Source organism: Drosophila suzukii, chromosome 3 (assembly GCF_043229965.1).
Source record: "Drosophila suzukii chromosome 3, CBGP_Dsuzu_IsoJpt1.0, whole genome shotgun sequence".
Classification (NCBI taxonomy): Eukaryota; Metazoa; Arthropoda; class Insecta; order Diptera; family Drosophilidae; genus Drosophila; species Drosophila suzukii.
Genome location: NC_092082.1, coordinates 4,181,506 through 4,202,438, shown reverse-complemented (window position 1 = coordinate 4,202,438; position 20,933 = coordinate 4,181,506). Strand labels below are relative to the sequence as shown.

General features: G+C 37.8%; 1 protein-coding gene across 1 annotated transcript in view; it reads left to right on the top strand.

Moving 5' to 3' along the window:
- Positions 1-20,933, top strand: part of ko (Stork-head domain-containing protein knockout) — a 62,685-nt gene that overhangs the window by 22,359 nt on the left and 19,393 nt on the right. The window contains exon 3 of the mRNA XM_036815144.3: positions 13,084-13,873. Within this exon, the coding sequence (XP_036671039.2) occupies positions 13,739-13,873 (135 nt within the window). The 5' untranslated portion in view covers positions 13,084-13,738. The remainder of the gene's footprint in view (positions 1-13,083; positions 13,874-20,933) is intronic.

The following is a 20,933-nucleotide window of genomic DNA, read 5'->3' as shown; positions in this document are numbered from 1 at the left end:
GTTTCTCAATGTAAATAGTAAACTTTCCACTCCCCCACATTTTGGGAGGCCCAATTGGAGTGTATCCCTCGGATATTCATAAAAATGATTTTTAATTTCGCCTCGTTATAGCCGTAACTTAAGATCTCGCCCGTTCACCTGCTCGGGCTGTCCGCCAACTAATGAAATCATCAACCTGTGGCCACACAATCCATCAAATTTAAGTCCAGAAAGAGACAGGGGCCAAAAGTGTTAAACAATTTTCCGCACACACAGACGCAGAGATGCAAATGAAGTTTTCGACTTATGCCGAGTCTCGTTTTTGAAGTTTTTTCTTTTCGTTAGCCGCCGTTAGCAGCCTTTGAGTATGAGTATGAGTTTCGCTCGTGTGCATAATTTAAAATAATGACGGCACATGAAACTTAATGCGTCTGCCCCGAAAGAGATCGATCCTATGGAAATGGAGGAGGCAGCTTGCCCCGGTGGCAGGTGGATCAAATTGAACCCGAAGCTCTGAGGCGGCGTGGCTGATGAGGCTTGATGGCTGGCTGATGGTCGAAAAAAGCAACCGGGCACGCATCTTTTTGGTCACGCATCGAAGGTGTAACAGGTGTCACTCTCACTCTCACTCTCACTATCTCACTATCACTTTTCCCCCGCTGTTGGCCCACATACATAACAATTAGCTAACCAAGCGAATGGCCAAAAACACACGCAATTATCGCATCCTTGCCGTATCTGTGAGTTGTGATCTGTGATCGCTGATCGCTGATCACTGATCGCCACTGCCACCGTCTCTAAATATACATTTTTTTCACCTTTTTGTCACTTTCCTTTTGCAATGCAAATTTCTCGTGCCGACTATTAATTGCTAAAGGCAGTCAACAGCCAAAAAAAAAGAAGAAAAACTAAACTGAAAATAAAGGAGAAATAACCGTTAAGACAAACGCCAAGAAAAAACCAGCCATAAAAATCGTCAACCAAATGCGGCAGCCCGGCTTTTACACCCCTCATCCCACCTTCAGTCACCTGAATTTTCCTCCTGCTGCCCACGATCGCTGCTCATTCACAGTAGGCTGCTACCGCGGCTTATATGCAGATTTCGAGAAAAGTTTCTCTGGCGGGAAAAATCGCCAGGGTTTTACAAAAATCCTGTTTTAGGATTTTTATTTGGCCATGGCTTTATGCGCGACTGAATTTATGAATATTGATAGACCTTAAAATTTAATGCTCTGATCGCCAATCACACTAATGAGTTTTTCATATAAAGACATTCAAATGGATTTGACACAATTTTCCCAAAAATTATTTTGATAAAAATCAAGTGGGAGAGAGTGTTTTGTACTTTTCTTTTTTCATCTAAAAGTTTTTTTTTTAAATATGGAAAGCTTATAAAGGATTGAAAAGAAAGAGGTTAGTAAAAACAACGTTGAAATTGTATTGCTTATTAATCAGTCTACTATTGAAATGAAAATTTTCAAAAAACTCAAGTAGTAGAGACTACTAAGTAGATCCACAGTTACTAGCTTTAAAATCATTAGTATATATAAAATACAAAATACTTTTTTGATTTATTTTATGTTATAATTTAAAGAATCTCTTCATAATTCAAGTGCTTTTCTTGTATACTATTAAAAAATTCCAAGAAATAGGATAAGAAATCCTTAGTTCCATGGTTATTCATAAAATCTGAAACGAATTTTCTTGACCGTAAATGATCTGTTACTTGAGGTGGAGTCCAAACACTTTGGTCCTGGGGGCTCTAAAAATAAAACTTTCTTTGCATAGCCTGGCTCTCCCCCCTCCCCTGACTTTGCTCCACCAACCCCAGTGTGGCTATAACTCCCTCTTTTTGGGCTTATCGACGATCTTTAGACGTTGGCACGTTTCGTTCATTGCCTTGGCTTTAGATGTTGTTGTTGCCGTTGACGTGTTGCCAAATGGCCATATTCGAGCTTTTATTGTGGCTCGTATTAGATTGCCATGGCCAATGCATAAATCTGTTATTGAATGCGAGCCCGAATTGGAATCGGAATCCGATCAAGAGCGTTTCCAAGAAAGCCAGTGGAAGGCCAAGAGAGAGAGATATTTGGCTCTGGGCAAGCGTTTTGGTCATATCCGTTCTTAATCACAAATATTTGGAATAACTCGGAGTGGAATTTGACTTTATTGAAGGGCTGTTCAAAATGTATCAGTCCTTACACTAGCTTCATAGTATTTTTTGGTTCTATCGAAGTAAAATTTTAAGTAGTAGGTACCGTGGTAAAACTAAACCATTAATGAGCACTTTGTTAGGTTTGACAAACAAATATTGATCCATTACCTAGCAATGACTGATCATTATTTAAGTAACAATAGAACAATCCGCATGTGTGATATATCAACCACATAACAAGTTTCTGGTCAAGTAAGGACCATCGCAAAATGCCAACTAATGGAACTCGAAATGCCCCCAATTACCAAGTGAAGTGTATGTGCTAAAAAGTGCCCACTTACATATTTCATTTTCGCATACCTAAGAGTGGAAAGTTCTAGCCTGCGGTGAGTCACTAAGCTCCAATAAGACACGGCTACAGTGCTTAAAAGTCAACAGCATAAATCCAGGCATGAAAGCGATCTCCTATCGCTGTTCTCCCTCTCGTTCTAATAAGCCAAACAATAAATCATCATTGGGGCTTATATTTTTAGCAGATTTCTTAGCCAAAACTCTGCTGACTCACGATCCCCAAAGAGCTCCGGGGTCCATACATGTGTACCATGCCATGGGTTCCCATTCCCAGAGTGGAACGGCGCTTCGCTTTGAATCTCCAGCGTGTCTTTTACTCCCCGTACTTCTTGGCCTTCCTGTTGTTCTTCTTAAACTAACAAATTCTGGCATGGTCCAAAAAAGAGAAGGGGCTACGGAGGGTCAAAGGGGTGGCAGGGCGAAGAAACAGGATTGGGCACATTGCTGGACATCACGCAAGGAGGAACCGAATCGCTGCTAAATCGGTGGCATCGGAATCGGAGGAAGGAGAAAGTCTCCACGAAGGGCGGCCAGGAATCTCCAAATCTGTTTCCACGTTCTCAAGTGCACTCGCAAAAATATATCTTAAGACGCTAAAACTTTTTCAAGTATATCTATAATTATAATACAAACACATTTAACAAAAAATAAAGAAGTAAAGAATGCCTTATAATCATGATAATGGTACTTTGAAAATGCAAAACGTTTTGAATATTAAAAAAAATTGAATTAAAAGATAATCTTTTTTAAGATTTGTTAATGTTAATAATAAAATAAATAAATGTTAATTTTTTCCCTTAAACTATAAAAAATTGGAATACTTTAAAATAAAATATTTACAGAGGAGCTAAAATTAAATTTAAATTTAGTAAAGCGTGCTTATCCCAATATATAACCGTTTCTAATTTTTTTTTCCGGTTAATATAAGATAATTGATTATTTTTATTTCGTTAAATGTATTATTTTTATTATTAATTATTTTTGTTTCGTTAAATGTTTTGTTTGTATTATTACTTTTACCTGTAAGTTATTTATTTACAACTTTCAATTTATTTAAGACTACTTTCATTTGGAAAAGATTCATAAAAATCCAATGTACATGTACTAATAGAAATGTAACTACCTACAGATTGCATAAAAATTTCATATTATATTAGAGGACCTGTAGCGAAATAGCAAACCATATTGTTGAAGTGTGCTCTTCGGCCAGCAGCCAAGACACACGAGATTCTGTTTTTCAAGTAGCCCAACAACGAAATTTGTTATATGACTTACATTAGTGGGTGCATGTCACCCCTTTATCCACACCCCTGCCATCAAGTTTTTAAGGTTTTTTTTTATTTGGCCAGCATTGTTTGGCAAGCGGGCAGCCACATTTGCAGCAGCAGCAGAATTGACATTTCCTTTTACAACATCCAACAAGCTCTGCAAAATGAAAACGATAAATCAGCAACAACAGCGGCGAGTTTACCATGTGATTGTCACGCTTGAAGGACTTTTCTCGTGGAAAGCGCCAACAAAAACTTAAAACAAAAATCAAAACAACAAAGGCGAAAATGAATTTGTTGCTTTTCTTGTTGGCCGCTGCTGTTAACAGCATTTGTTGCAGTTGCTTTTTATGAACTAGGTTACTATGTTTGTTGAGTAATTGAGCTTAGTTTTTTCGCACACACGAATGTGTCCATTGTTGTTTGTTGCTGTCGATTAGGAAGCTGCCACACATGCAACTCGGTTTTTATTTCTTGGCAGGAAGTGAGATTTTGGGGGCGGTGGGGGTGGTTTTTTTCGCTATCTCTGAGTTACGCTGCCAAATAGTTGAATCCTTATAAGGCAATATCCTTCACGGAAATAATTTGTTTTGTGTATTTAAAGTTGAGCTAGGTGATTATATAAATATGTGGATTAAAAAGGCTAATTAAAGTACATGTACGAGCAAAGCCAACTTCACGTATAAGCATTATACATATTTAAGCAAAATTGGGGGCATTAAACACGAATTTATTTTAGTTATTATAACTAATGTCCAATTTAATGAAACAAATTACGTAACAAGTTAGGTAATGTCAACTAGTAATTTAGGTTTGATTAAAAAAGTAATCATTTTTTTTACAACATTTTATTTTAGTATAGTAACGAACCCTATAAATGACAACTTTCTTATAAAATTAATCATAAGATATATACTCTTTCGTTACTATCTGGGCTACAAAAATACAAATTAATTGCACGCCAACAGCTTGACCCACCCTATGCTTCCTAGTCCACTTCTCACTTCGTTTTATTTTCATCTATTCGAATTTTCCACTCCTTGCTTCCTTCTCTTCAGTCACGTTCCAGCTTCTCGTTTTATTCGTCACTATCCCCGCAACCTCCGCTCTCTTTGGCTGTCTGTTTTGTGATCTAATTACTGTATTTGCTGTCCGTTTTGACTGCTGCTTTTTCCGGCCACCCCCTGGTCTTTGAAAAGCCTGTTTAAATTCGTCGTGCTCTGCTAGTGACTCCTTTTCTCCAACCTCTCCAAGTCCCCATCACCATCATCAACATCATCATCATCCCAGCCAACCAGCTCCTACTGTCTCTCTTTGGTTTTTTGTGTATCAATTTGGCGCATTTGCTTTTAGTTTGTGATTAACAAAAAAAATATTTACGTAGTGACGAAAGTTCTTATTAGGAAAATTTTAATCTAGTGTCGAAGGCCCATATAAAACTTTAAAATTAAAATTTCAGTTTTAAGCAGTCTCTTTTAGAGAGTCTCTGCTGATTTGTTTTTACAAGCACCTGTAGTAGCTTTCGTCACTAAGTGACATTACCTTTCACAGAAATTCCTTTGAAGAGATACCCACTGATACCCTTTTTCGTCTGCTTCCGGCTGATATTTGATTATGACATCATCTGGAATTACAGGAGGACTTTGACATTTCCGTTTGCCAAGAGAACCCTCCGCACGGAGTACATTATCATCATGGGGAACTCTCTCTCCTATCGCCGTGGTTTCCATTAAACGGATTTCCGTGACTAGATTATAAAAATATTGGAATCCATAAGGAAACCGATTTCGTTGGTGATGACGATGTATGCATCAATTTTCACTTTCCACGATACAAGATACCTAAATACTAACTTATATAAGTGGTGTAGGTTGGCCCAGTCAGAAAAAAAAGAAAAGAAATCCTTGTACGTGAGGTTTGTCTTCGAGGTCACGTGGGAAACATCAGCAACATCTTAACTGCCAGAAATTTCACCTCAGCTGCTGTAAGCCAAAGATTGAGATCCCAAGCAAAACAGAAATAATACACAATTATGAAGTAAACAAAACGGAAAAAATTGGGGCTTATATAAGGCTTTTGGGGAATACCAATTCGAATTAAGTATTATTTATTAATTATTATTCAAACAGTGTAAGCCAATCTTTGCGATCTTTTGTTTCGTATTGCGTGGATTTTGCAATTCGAGATGAAAGTTTGTCGCATGCATTACCGAGATTACATCACAGGCGGCGAAAGAGACGGATATACGGGGTGGAGAAAGAGAGGGAAGTGGACTTTGAGGGGGAGTTGCAAACATTCCCAACTGAGGCAGTCAGTCATTCAGTCAGTTCAGTTGGTCAAACATGTTTACATAAAGCTAAATATAGGCACGGACAAATGTACAAACAGGACGAACAAACATTTGGCACTAGAGCAGGATGGCAAATTCAGCCGGGGAGCGAAAGAGACGGCCTGAGCGAAAGACCCCGACTTAGATGGACAGCCAGTCAAATGGTCTTGTTAATTTCCATTTTTCTATGCAAATTCCAACTTCCTCGTCTCACTACGAAAATGGCAATAAATGCAGCGGGTTGCAGCCGAAAAAAAAAGGAAAATATAAAAAATTTGACTTGCCATAAAAATTGAAATCCAAAATGTGGCAATGTGGAAAAAGGGGGCGGGAGGCGGTGTGGCGCTGGGACAGTGGGCGTCTGTTAGGCAACCTCTGTGGGGGCACGGAAAATGGGGAAAATGGAAAATATGCCACAGACACATGACACACAGACGCAGACCGAGAAAAGTCAACGTGCAAAAATAACAAACAACTGTCAAATGTCTGACAAACGAGACAAGGAAAAAGACAAAACTCGCACACAACCGCCGGCAATAAAAACACGAGGAAGACTGCATTGTGGCCCAGGATTAATGGGAAGCCAACCGAAACCAAAACGCCGATCAAATTGCATTAACACACAGAGTGTGGCAGTTATCAAATATCAGTCACCCAGTCAGTCTGTGTTTAATTAGTTGCAATTTCACGGAATCAAATACCTTGTCGTGGTTTTTGAAAGCTCATAAAATTACTTACCTTAAAAGAATTGGTAAAGTAAAGTTAAAATGTATTTGAAATTAAAGTACACTTAACTACTAAGAAATAACAAATACTTTAGCATATCTCTTTACCTAAAAAAATATATTTTACAAATATAAAAACATAAAAAATCTTTTATAAAAATCCTAGGAAAATTTCCATTTCCTATAAAAGTCTTCATAAATTTAAACAAAAATTTTCCTAAATTAAATTTTAAATTAAAGTAAAAACAAAGATTTTCATTGAATTAAAATTTGATGAAAAGTATCTTTTACTTCTATTTACAAAATATCTTAAAGTATAGTTACTAAGTAGACATCAAGCATTTATCTTAAATAAATTTACACAAAACTCTCAAGAAAAAAACTCTTAAGAAATACAAAACTCTTAATAAAAATGTCAAAAGCTTTATCTTTCTCCTACAAAATTCTTGTTGAACTTTTTTGAACACTTTCCTAAATTTGTACGATTATGTAACTAATGAATCAATTATTAATGTCGAAGTACCCATTAAAAAAATATATTTTTTAATCAAAAACCAATATTTTTTCAAGTTAAAGCCAAAATAATGGCAACACCTTTTAATGAAACGACTTTTGATAAACGCTTCCCGTAAATGCTGTCAGGAGAGCCTTTAAATCGGTTTTGATATTCCCAGCAGCGAGCAAATAAATAAATCCGACCATTATCACTTTACGCCGGGTGTTAAGCAATTTCAGTTGATTTTATTACTTTTTTTGCGCTTTTCCTTTCTGTTTTATATGTTGGCTGTTGGTTTCTCTATGTTTGCTTTCACGCGGCAAACTTAAGCTACAAAACCAAACCGAAGCTCCAACCAGGCAGAGCAATCAATGTGAATGCTCCAGGGGTTTTCAAGGGGGAGGGGGTTGTCAGTAGGGGGGGGGGGGGGCGGTACGGGGAGCGGTACGGCAAGTATGCAGACGCAGACTGGCGAAAGAATGCTGAAATTGAAGATGCGCTGCACTGGATGCTTGCATAACGAATCTCGGTGGTGTGTGTGGATTGCTTATTGTGCTGTGGTGTTATCAATGGTTATTGTTAGCGGCTTCTGTTGACAACTGCATCTGGAAAATCGGGCATATTCGCTGGGTCCTAGAACTGGAATATATGATTGTATTCGGATTCTAATCCATGGAGCTGGTTTCCCTGGCTATCTATGGATACACATTTCGTAAATGTTCTAGAATTTCCAGTAATTTCTAAAGCCTAACTATAATTATTAAATCAATTAATTAGATTTTCCATTAAGGAAACTTAAAAAAATGATTAGATTATCAAATACTTATTAGAGATAACTTTTAAAAAAGTTTTAAAAAAAAGTTGTTTCCTTTTTCACTTTCACTTTAACAGATTAATAATATTTTACTTTATTATAACAAACATATTCATTGCTTGCCTAATATGTTTTTAATTATACTCCCTTTAAAGTCATCTTTTAAAACAGTTTACACCAAATGGTATAACTTTTTCTTTGTTTACGCATTTACTTTAAAAGGTTTACTTTTAGCAGTTTTTTAATGATATTTTTCTTTATTATAGTAAATGTACTGATCATCTCTCTAATATATTTACACTGTTATTCTGTTTTTTATTTATAATAATATCAAATTTTTATGTTTACCACTAAATATTTATGATCGTTTAACTAATTTAGTTTTTATGACAACGTGTCTAAACAGTTTTTGTACACCTGCTTTTCAAGGCAATTTTATGTTCAGGTTGTAAAAAAAAAACATTAAATTTTATGGCTAACTAAAATTAATCAGTGATTTCTTATATAACACTTTTTAATATGTACTAGTAATATATTTAAATAGGTAGCTCAAGTATTTAAGAGAAAGAGCATTTCAAGAGGCAGATATCTGTAATATCGGAGTTCCTGGTGTTATTGCATCGTCTGCCGCAATGTCTCCGCCTGGCAGACATTTTCTCCGGCTGTGACTCCGTCTCCATCTCCGTTCCCCATCTCCGCCAGCAATATGCTTCTTCCGTCGTGGTCTGGACCACCGCTCCACGTCTATGAGATGCCATCCCGAGAGGAGCACATGGGCATGTCATTTCTTGGCTTCGTCGAGCATCTTTGGCATTTCTCAAATTTGCTTTTGTGTTTGGATAGGTATTTCCCCACAATCCCAACTCGAGTTTGTGTTCCTCATTTTACTTTTTTGCTGCAGATTTATAATTATTCATTGGTTTTCGCAGCCGTCATCAGTTTAAATGCATATGCAAATTCACATCACGTATACGAGTAGTGGGCTCGATGAGAATGGTCATGTAATTATGCCGCTGATTGGGGGAGGAAAATCCTTATTATGCGGTTGGAAAACAATAAATTATTTTAAAGGTCTTCAAGTATAATTTCCTTAAATTATGTTTTAATATTATTACTTTCAAAACGAAGTAAATCTACTAAGAACTCCCAATAAAAAGTTGTTCGTTTGGTATAGGAGAAACCTTATTAGGCGCTCGAAAATCCAACCATTACTTGTAAGCCTTAAGTTATTTCACTTATTTTTCCTCCTCACAATTGCAGCTCATTATTTGGATAAAAACGCGCCTGTCAAAATTGAATAGGGAAAAGCCTCGTTGGCAAAGAAAAGATATAAACCAGGCAAAAAAAAAAGAAATGAAAAGAAACACAATGGCAGTTGGTCTATTAGCAGAGCGCAAGCTGCCGCCGCATAATGAAAGCGAAAATTTAAATTTTTGATACAATTTGCAATTTTTCCGCGCCACTTTTCCCCCAACCCCCACCCACTGCCACTTCATTCCCGGCTCCACTCCATCATTCAGCGATCTCCTCCAGTTTTTAGTTGCCAGTTGGCAGTTTTTTCAGTTTTTTTCAGTTTTCTGCCTCAGTTTTCAGTTTCCAAGTTGCCCACAAGCGGCGCAACAGTCGACAAGTCGACAAAGAAAACAATTCATCATGTTGTACATGGAGGAACCTTTTGGTTTTCCTCGAAGTTGAAGTCGAAGTCGGAGCCCCGGCTTCAATTTATGCGGCGCTTAAATCGATTGCTTTGCCACATTGCGGCAATTGGATCGGTACTCCTCCTCGGTTTTGCACCCCCCTTCTACGCCTCTGAAAACGCTGTGCAAAGTCGTTGTCGTTGAACCGTAAAACTGAAATATGAAGCGGTACGAAGAGGGGGTTTTTGGGTGATGCTTTTGCGGGTGGATCGGATCGAGTGCCAAGAGCCTGGCATCGCGTTGAGTGACCACGGACCACGAACCGCGAACCGCGGAACAGGCTCTTGCTTCATTAAGCTATTCATCCATCCATCCATCCAGTCGGCCATTTATTCAGCCAACCAGCGATACCCAGTTCGATCGTGTTGTTTTATTTCACTCTTAAATTTGCGCTAACTAGATGTCGCAATTGAAAGTAAGCTGTCAAATATTATCGTCGGGGGTGTAGGTGTAGGCGAGCGGCGGCATAAGGCCTCATTATAATGAAGAAAAGGATTCCGATGTCGGTTCGGAGTGGTAAAAATGTATCGGGAATTTCATTTATAGAAAAATGAAAAGACATGTGGAAATGTTGAAATATGGGTATCAATTGATGGGAACCTTAAACCATTCAATCATAAATATTTTCAATTATAAAGAAGGAAATTATATAATCTGTAGGTGTAATTCATAGAACAGTTCCATTAACATTCCTTAAAATATCCCCTCAAAATAATTGTAGTTTCCTTAGACCAGTCACAATATTCAATATTAGAAATATGTTTCGGTAATTAATTTTGCCGCCACAAATCATACTACTCAAGTGAAGATCAGGATATCTACAGAAACATTTTCTATACAAAAATATGATAACAATGGGCTGAATCTCAAAGTTCAACGTTATGGCCTTGGCAAAAATGAAGATCTAGCATTTAACATTTGAGGTTTTTGATTTGTCAATGTCATTGGACTTGAAAGGCGTTAATTTAGCACGAGTTGTTTAAAGCATTCAGGCAATTGCGTAAGAACTCAAGTTTACCACTAGAGAATGCTGGCCATTTCATAATTGATCGATTTTTGTATCGTGCAATTCTAAAACATAATGACGATCCTCAATTGAAGTTCAAGGCCAGACTTCAAGGACTTGTTCAGTTGTTTTGAGCATTCGCCAATGGTCTCTTGAGCAAAAAAGACTCTCGAAATGTACCATTAACATGGTCATGTGCAAATTAAATTAACGAATCAGAGCCAAAGTCTTCAAAGTATAAGTAAGGCCTCCGGCTAGACAAAAAATCGAAAACCAGAAAAGAAAGGCTGTCCGAAGTTTCAAATACCCTTGTCAAATTTTTTTGTACCAAAACATTCCAGTTCCAGGTGACAGGTATATTTTCGTTGTTAAATTCTTCAAATCTGCAAATTACTTTAGAAAAAACCCAGGCTGACATATTTTTCTGGCTGGTTTAAATAAAAGAGCCTGGGGACAAGACTCAATCTGTCGGAGTTCTTGGGACCTCAACTGCTGGCTATAATTGTTAATAATAATTTATGCAAATTTTTTTAGCACCTTTTGAGCTCGGCGACCAGCGTTTCACCAATTCATAATGTTTGTGATTTGTAAGACAAACAAAAGACGGCCAGCGGAGTCGAGAGCTGCTGGCGAATTCTCATTTCGGTTTTTTTTCTACTTTTTGGGAATGTGGCCAGAAGAAACGTGTTTTCTAACAAAGGCCGTGGCTTAATGGGTCGACAAATACAAGCCGCAATAAATAAATAATAAAAAGAAAATGCCCAAAAGGGAGGGGGTTACGTTACACACTTGATCTGTGCGACTGGGAATCGTAAAGGTAGAGTCGTATATACCTATGTGGGCGATGATCTCACCATCTAATTGGCCCCGAAAGCAAACGAATCTCGCTTTTGGCCCTAAACTTTCTTGTTATGGATGTGGCGCGCGCTCTGACCGAATTCGGAAGATGAATGGTGCCACAAATGCTCCGTCTACGGGTGGCACTCGTAGCACTCGTGGAAATTAAAATAAATCTCTCACTCGGTCACAAGCCTTATCGCGTAATTTCGTTAAATCGTAATTGTTTATGCAAATTCCGATTGTCTGACGCACCGAAAAAGACAGTCAGGCTAATGCATTTCCACTTAATGCATTTGGACAGTGCGGAAAGCGAACGAATTTGCATTTGAATTGTGATTGACAGTCGGCGCACATGGCGTATACGCAATTATGGATGCGAATGAGTATTCTGACATTTCCTAGATTTCGCTTGGGCTCGAGCTCCATTTCTGAAATATGGATAGATGGTTGCCCTAGGGTTCTAAATGAGGGGGATCTACCTATGGAATTGAGAACGACTTTTTGGACAAACGACTTTACATCATGCTAAATAAAATCACTGCTAGATGGTTTTTAATTAACCCATTTTTAGTCATTTGCACATCCGGCAATTCGGGCAGGAAATGACTTCCAAGCGCCAGGCAAGACTGAAAGGCACATTAAAAAAATCCAAAAGTAACTCGTCAATGCAAAAACGTATGCCAAAAAATAAGTATACAGTGGGGGCTCAAAAGATGGATTTTCGTTTGTGATGTAACAGAAAGCGTAATGTGTATTATTTGTTTATGTAAAATATGTATCTTCTTAAATGCTTCAACATTATTTATGTGATTAATAATGATTACTATTAATAAAGCAAAAATAGGGTAATAATACACATGCATACGCAATTTTTAAGTGAATTTCATATTTATGTAAGGCTAATGCTATATCTAAAAACACAAAAATTAAAAGTTCATCAAATTTAATAATAACAATTTTAGTTTTTTTTACCCAGCGAATTGTGAAATATTTTAAGAAACCATTAAGTCCCTAGATGCCCCCATACCATTTGTAAAATTGCGTATATCAAGCATTAACAAAACTGATAATGTGGCTTATTATTAAAAATGAATCAAAATCAAATCTCTAACGTTTTAGGTTTTAAAATTATTAAAACTTGCTTCCATAAATCCGAATTAGAACATTAGAGGCCCCACTGTCTGGCCAAAAACAGTTGCCAAACACGGCTTACAGTTAACGATAATGATACGAATATGATGATGATGTTATTAGGAGCAGGCCCGTTTGTCTCTCAGACAGAACGACGACAAGATTGCGATCTCAACGGCCTAACTCCAGTTTATGAATTTTTTATTTTTTTCCGTTTTCGGTTTTTGTACATCTAATTGATTCAATAATCAAGGTTTTAAAACGACTTCCCCCCTTTTTTGTATCATTTCAGGTCTCCAAAGAAGTTGGCGAGTGGAGACTGCGCTCAGCACGAATGCCGCTCTCCGCCGCGAGAGCGGTCGAGAAAAAGAGAGACAGTGGGGGAGAAACCACTTTTTCTTGGCGCCGCGATTCATTTCGAATTTGTTGCTCGGTCGGTTCGGTTGTTCGGTTCGGGTTCGCATTTCGGAGTGGGTATGAGTACTCACTGAGTACTGAGTACTACCGAGTAGTGAGTACCGAGTACTGAGTGATTTAGTGCGCAGGCGTCGCGTTTCGAGATGCTGGGATAATATAATGTTGATGTGAAAAGTTCATTCCCCAAAAAAAGCCACAAAAGTCCGGTCTATAAAGTGTGCAAAAAGTAAAATGTAGCCTGGCCGAAAAAGCAAAACAAAAGAAGAAAAAAGAGATAAAACTCTGCAAATACGGGTTTCGTTCTTATCGCGTTCCTCTCGGTTCTGTATTTTGTTTTTTTTGCTGCCCAAGTGCTTGACCATTAAAAGAACCTTTTACACACACTCACACAAACACAGTGCCAGATCCTTAGGCCTCAACTTGGCGTTATTTTTAGACGGTTAACAAAAAAATCTGGGAAAGCCAGGCAAGAGCAGCGGCCAAGAAAGAGCCAAGAAACCGAGAAACCCGCCAGCAGAAAGGCAACCGAAATGGGCACCAAGTCACCCGGTGGTCCACAGCGCTGCCGTCTGATCTTGCAGCGCTGCCTGGCCATTCAGCTGACCAAGCCCGGCCACACGCCCGAGGACTTTTGGATGTACGACTCGGGATATATGATATTTCAGGTGAGTTTCGATTGGTGCACGGCTAGAAAAAAGTAGAGGGCGAGATATTAAAAAGTTACCAGAAATATGGTTCCTCCTGGAATGTCCCAAAGTTTGATATAATATTTGAAAAACTTAGATCTTTGTCAGTATATCCTATCCATAGCTATTTAAGTTTCAACAGAAAAGTGTTCTTACCAACTTTAATATCTTCAGAGATTTATGTGACACCGCAATATACAAAAGTCTCAGAAGTATGCTTTGCTTTGTGTAGAATTACAGCCCATAAAAGTTCTACATTGTTTTTGTGGTTTCTAACAACCCAACACAAAATGAAAGTTAAGTTAGTATTAAAATGAATAATCAGAGGCTTTTCAGTAATATAAGAGAATGACTGAAATAATCAAACTTTAAGGAAAATTCTATCTCATTGAGAATATTTACGCATTCTAATCTATACATTTTAAACCAGTTAAATATAAATATAAATATTTTGGTGGCTTGTAAGTAAATAAAATATATCAAGACACTTCTAAATTTAAAGGATATAGAAAGATTATTTAAATGTTGACTAGGGAAATCCATGGAAAACCCTTTCAGTACATAAAATCTACTTGTTTTTTACCCACATTTCTTAAAATTATAAATAAGTAGGAATCCTGAAGTAATACACCCATATTCCCAATTAGTAGCCCTTTCCTAGGTATTTTTCTGAGTGTGGCCCCCGCGTTGCTTTCTGCTTCTTCTGCTTTTAATGTGCAAGGAACTGGTTTGCGAACTGGTTGTCCAGTTTTTGAACTGCAAAAAGTGCGTGAGGCTGAGCGAGGGAGAGGGCGACATTCGGCCAGAGAGAGACAGCCAATGGAGGTGAGGTGACGATGGACTGAAACTCCCGCTCAAGGTCGCTATGGTGGGGTTTCGGGTGGCGGTGGCGGTGGCAGTGGCGTTTCCCTTTATTCGCGACCACTTCCCATGAAAATAAATGGCCCGGAACGAAACGGGGGAACAAATCCCCCTAACAGGTTGCACGGTTCCGTTCTGCAGGGCGTCATCTAGACTAGACCCAGACTGCCACAAATATTGCACTGCATTTGCAACAAACGTATTGCACTTGCAACATTCGCCATTTTCGTGGCTCTTACTTTATTACCCACCGCTTTTGTTATTGATGACATTCGAAAAGAAACCAAAGTCTCCGAAACTTTTTGGCCAGGAAGCCGTTTGCGTCCCCTAGATAATACCCAAAATACTTATGTGTATGTGTATAAATAACTTATGAGTTCATGGAACCCTTAGGCAGCCGATCGAAGTTGTTCATTTTGTTAGCATTTCGATGATATTTTAACTCGTTTCGTAGCGGCTGAAAAGTAATTTAAATTTTAAATCAATTCTTTTGTTGCGGCTGCTGCTTCCGATGTTTTTGAGCTTTTTCGGTGGCTGATTTTTATTGTTGTTCTTTCCATTGTTTAATGCACAAATCGCCACCCGAGATGACGTCACTCACGGACTGACAAGTTCAAGTTTGAAGTGTTAATTGATGTTGCGCCACATGATGAGCGAAAAATTGGGAAACTTTGAATAGTTTAGCTAATAGCTTTGAATACCTTTTTGATGGCAGCAGCTTTAATATTTTCACAGCCTTATAACTGGTGTTTCAACTGACAAAATTATTATAATAAATAATATTAGATATGTAGAATCATATTAAAATACATTTTATGTTATGACTCAAAATATTTTGATATGCTCTTGACAAAAATTTCACTCATAAAACCACTTCTTTAGATTCCAACCTTACCTTAAAATTCCGAATATATCTATCTAAAACTAATATCATTCCTTCTTACTAGTCTAGTATACCCATTTTGTATTTACAAGATCTATTTTTAGTTTCTGGGGGGACATTATCCACCAACACCTCGCTGTGAATCACTTAACTTACTCACAATGCAGGCTAATTTCAATTTAATTGCTGGGCTGCCAAAAAGTGTGAAACATGAAAAGGCAGTGCCGCTTTTTGTCTTTTATATTTCTGCCAAGCTCAATTTCAGTTGTTCTCGTTTGTGTTTTTTAATGATGTTTTTCTTTTCCCTTTTTTTTTGCATTGCCTTTTGGGTTTTGCATTTTGCATACTAAAAAGTGTCGCATAAACATTCCCCTGAGTCGATTTTTTCACTTTTTTCTCTGTATATGTGGAAGGCACAACATAACAATCGCTGGTCATTCATTTTCGGGCTTTTCGACTGAGTTTCGAGCTGGGCTAATTAATATTACGTGCCTCTTTTCGGTCTGTAAAGTTTAGCCCAAGATAAGAACCAATGCGAAGCGTGCCCTGAATAGAACTATGAACTATATAAACGAGGGGCAGGCACATGATGATTTAGGGGCCAAAAGCATTTAGGGCAGGGCTGGAATGAAAAGTGCGTGAATTGATGGAAAAAATGCCGAGAACATGAATGGGGAAATGCTCAGTGATGAATGGAGAAGCCGAAAGAATTCGACTCGGGCAACGATAATGCAGCCGAGTATTTTATCGTAAATTTCCGAGCTCAATGAAGTGTGAATTATGTAGATTGAGGTGCCGGCGCCGCGAATTGAGGAAGGGAAATATACTCCCTAGGGCGGGTCTTCTGCTCAACCATCGACCATATCGAATGGGCAAGAGTTTCCGGTGTGGTTGCTCAAGTTTTAGGGCGTGCCATTATTTAAAAACTTTTTATACCGGCTGAGAAGCGATTACGAGACAATTTGGGAAGGTTAAAGAATCACAATGAAGGTATACATTGTCTTATTACTAAATGAGCCTATGAAAAAAATATATTTATTACTCCCATAAAAAGAGCAGAGCAGTAATTATATAAATTGTTAAAAACCTTGAGGGCTTCACCGAATTACGTGTAAAAACAGATATACGACTTCTGGTCTTTATGATGTCAAAAAACTTTATTATCTCCCGGGCAATTTAATATTTTTGTTATTTAGAACTGTATGTAGAAAAATTGATTTGCCAGCTAATATTCATTTCTAAACTCATAATAATAACAATACAATTTTATCACCAACAACTACCAGTTTTCCTTAGTTTGTAAATAAGCAATATTAATTTGTAAGCAAAAGCAAAACAAACATATTGACACTAAGTAAACTTTTATAGACTCAAGTCGACATTTAAAACATCAATAAATCATAAGGAAGTCTTTGTTATTCGTGGCATATATTTGTTACTTTCCTAACGACCATATAAAGAAACGCAATGAATATAATTAAAACGGCGAAAAGCATATATTTTTAGCAATAATAAAGGCGCTGAAAACAGACAAAGCCCATAAAGTTTCTACCATTTAAGCGCTGAGTTTTGGGCCCTCGTTGCCGTTTTCCCAGTAAAGCTCTAAATGTCAGTTCGGCCGGGGAGGAAACTGATTTAAGGCCGCAATGGCAGACTCAATTTCCAGGCATTTAAAATCTGTTTTTATTATTTGCGCAAATTTGTCAGGCGTGCGGCGTGGTTGGACTTTGGCAAACGAAAAAAAAAACTTAAGAAAAACTTAAAAAAAACTAAGGTAACGAACAACAAACAGCCGAAGACCGACTTGACTCCAAACTCTGATCTCCTGAATGCCCCGAGCTGATCTCTGAACTGTTTCGTTGTTTCGCAGTTGTTTTATTTTCTGTTTTTAGTTGTTGTTTGTCGGTTTTTTTTCTGTTGCCGTGCTTAGTGTTCGGTTTCAGTGTTTAGTGTCTCGCTGCACGCAAATGACTTCACCTAAATCAACTTGTTTTAGTTGTGCTTTCGGTGCTCCGAGCCAAATTAATAAGCCTGCAACAAGTTTTGAAATAGCTCAACGGATGCGAACCGATTGCGTCATGTCTAGAGCGCGGGAGTTTCTTTCTGCCATTCTGTTATTCTGCCAACCTGAGAACCGCCAGCCTGAGATTTGCAAGGCAGGTCCATAAAATCGCATAAAAAATAAAAAAAACCTAAATGAACTGTTGGCAAAACTGGCTCTGGAAATATCACCGAGAAATGGAAAGTCTGGGAACGGAATTATTCGATCGGGCTAGAACGAAGGTAAACCTGTGATCGTTAGGAAACAAAGCGTTTTGGGAAAGGAAGGTTGAGTCGGACACGTTGAGGCCGAGATGGCCTACAATGCGATATCCTTCACAGGCTTATGGGATTTGACATGGGAATCATTAATCTCATTCGCAACTGTCATATTTTGTTTTTCATGCTTTACAGTGTGAGATCATATAGGGCAAATAATAAATGATCATCAAAACATTTTCAAAATATCTATAAAAAATATTAGATTTACGGGTGTACAATTAAAATTAATATTAACTATCAATTAAACTAACTAGTTCTATAATAATATCAATTTAGAGTTGTCCTTCCTCTTCTTTTTCATAATCAAGTTTATTTTAAATACCAACTGAGTTGACTAAGTGCAACTATAAAACCAATTATTTATTTGTCACCTTCTTATTAAAAGGCACATTTTATTGCCAATTGATTACGAACACTTCCTCTTGGTAATTTAAGAATCTTTTTCCTGTATAACTCCATCTCCAGAATCAATTTACTCCAGCTGGACAGTAACATTCACCGGTTAGGACGGAAAGACACAAGACTTACGAGCTTCGGAACTCCGATACTGTTCAAATACAATTTCATGCAATCACAGGGAAAATAAAGAGAGAAAAAAGAGCCAAGCAAATTGATTTATCGGCACGCGGCTCTTACAAACGGGTAGAAAGAAAGCAGATTTGAATTGTTATTAACCCCTTCCCGTGCCCCAATCTTCGATTGGTTTGATTGGGTTTAATGAAATTGAATCGATGGTGCAATCGTTTAAGCGCAAATTTACTTTTTGTCGTCAGTGGGTTTAATTGGTTGGCGTGCGCCTTATGATTGCTTTTCATTAATTTCGATTGCAATCATCACCGGACTAATTTGATTGACAAACATTGAGCAGAGACTGCTTGACTTGCCGCTCCACCTGCTGCCTTTTTTCTGCCCCTGCCCCAGGGATTGCATAATTTTCTTCGACAAGGTCGCCCGGGGCCATTGGTGTCCAGTGGCAAACAACTTCAGTTCAAGTTGAAGCTCTCGTTTCTCCTTTATTTATTTATTTGTTTTCGGTCACGCCAGGGGACTGAGATTGCAGCACCAGCCAAAAAACATAAAAAAGAAAAAACATTATTGGCCCACGTACTTGTAGTTCAATCTTCATGCTTCTCGCCGCGTCTGTGAGATCATGTTTATTGGGTAGCTGGAGCTATATTTTTGGAAGTTCGAAAATAAAAAACGAATATGAAAGCCTCCAATTATTGTAACATTTCTTGAATGAATAGAGAAAAAAAGTGCGAACAAATCTATCACGAGGTGATAAAAAATGGTTGACTCAAAGAAATGATATTATTACTACATAGGGCTGTAACTTGGATCATAGAGCCAAATTGTTGTTCTACTTAAAAAGATGATCGAGAAGATTCAACTAGAAAGTTACGTAACTAATAAAGACCTTGCTGATTCATCCAGACACATTCTCCTTTGTAAATTTCCGCGTGAAAATTCAATGTCTCAATCTATTACAACTGTAACTCATTAAGTTAAATTCAATTATCTACCCAAAAGTAATTACTCCATAATGATGCTACCCTGAAGCAGGTCTTAAATTGATGTACTAAGGCTGCAATTAAAACCTAGCTTAAAGCTTTTTTACAATACACTCATACCCCTTGGGCAATCCAATTCTCATTAGTAACTTTGACAGCCATTTCGCGAAACTTGGTGGGCAATCTTCTGGATGAATACCCCCTGATCGCATGATTTGCCAGATTGATTGAATGACAAGGTTTATACAGTATGGGTAGTATGCTGCATTTAAAGCCAGTTGCGTGCTAAATGCTAGACACACTCATAGATACGGTGTTTAACTACCTGCAAGTGAATGACAGACACCGTAGTCGCAGTACAAAGGCCCCAAATAGACCCCAATGCCCCCTGTGTTCATTTTGGCCAGACATTTCAGCAAGTGCCAGCGAAGCTTCAACGCCGAAATACAAAAGGCAGCAACAATAACAATAAATGCACTAACAATGAAAGCAAAGCACATAAAAAATATACGAAAAAAACTGCAGAACGGACTACAGGTGCAGTGGAAAATCTAGATATTGGATGGTATAGGGGGGCTATGGGGTAGAATTGGAGCTGACTGCAGCACACTGGATTGTTCCCACAGTGCTCCCAGACGCCTTCGTCACCATCGTCGCCGCCCGTCAACCTCTAATAGACTTTTCACGCTTCGGTTTTAAATTGAGGTGCTGATTTTTACAGCTGATACCTTTTATATTCATCTATGTGGTATAGTATGTAAATGCTGAGCGTATAAATATGTATGTATGCCCACTGTTTGTGGTGCCAAGACGTATTTGTGTTTATGTAAATAGATCGTTTCATGATCCAAGAACTAGATCTGAAAAGAATTGGATTTATGCTGTACCCAGGTGCCTTGCCGATCTTGTTTATCTTACATGTCTAACAGGTTCATTTTGCTTTCGTATTTGGGCCTACTGGTGGATTTCCTGTAAATAAATAACTTTATTAAAGCATGTAAAATATTCACTAGTTAATTTATGTATAAGTTCTATAAATACCACAATCGAATAAAATAAGCCACGTGGTATGCCTTATAAAAATGATTAGTAATGCCCCACGTTGGGCGCCAAATATAAAAATTCCTATAATTGCAACAAGATAATTTATAATTTATTAAATTTCTGGCTACCTAAAAAGTATTTTCCCCAATTACAATCAAAATATCAAATATCTTTAGGTCTATAGCAGTTCATATGTTTTTCCCCATTTCCCTTTTAGGTTTTACTTTTTAGAAGTTTTAGCAATTGCAAAACTTTTTCCCACAAAACAGGCACATTTATAGGAAAGAGTTTGAGAGAGTTTTTTAGCTTTTCCAGTTGAAAGTTTTTATTATTAATTGCAACAAAAATAGCGACCGCAATGGGCTGCCAAAAAGTTGAAATAGTTGCAGATGCGATGCCTTGCTAGATATCCAGGCCG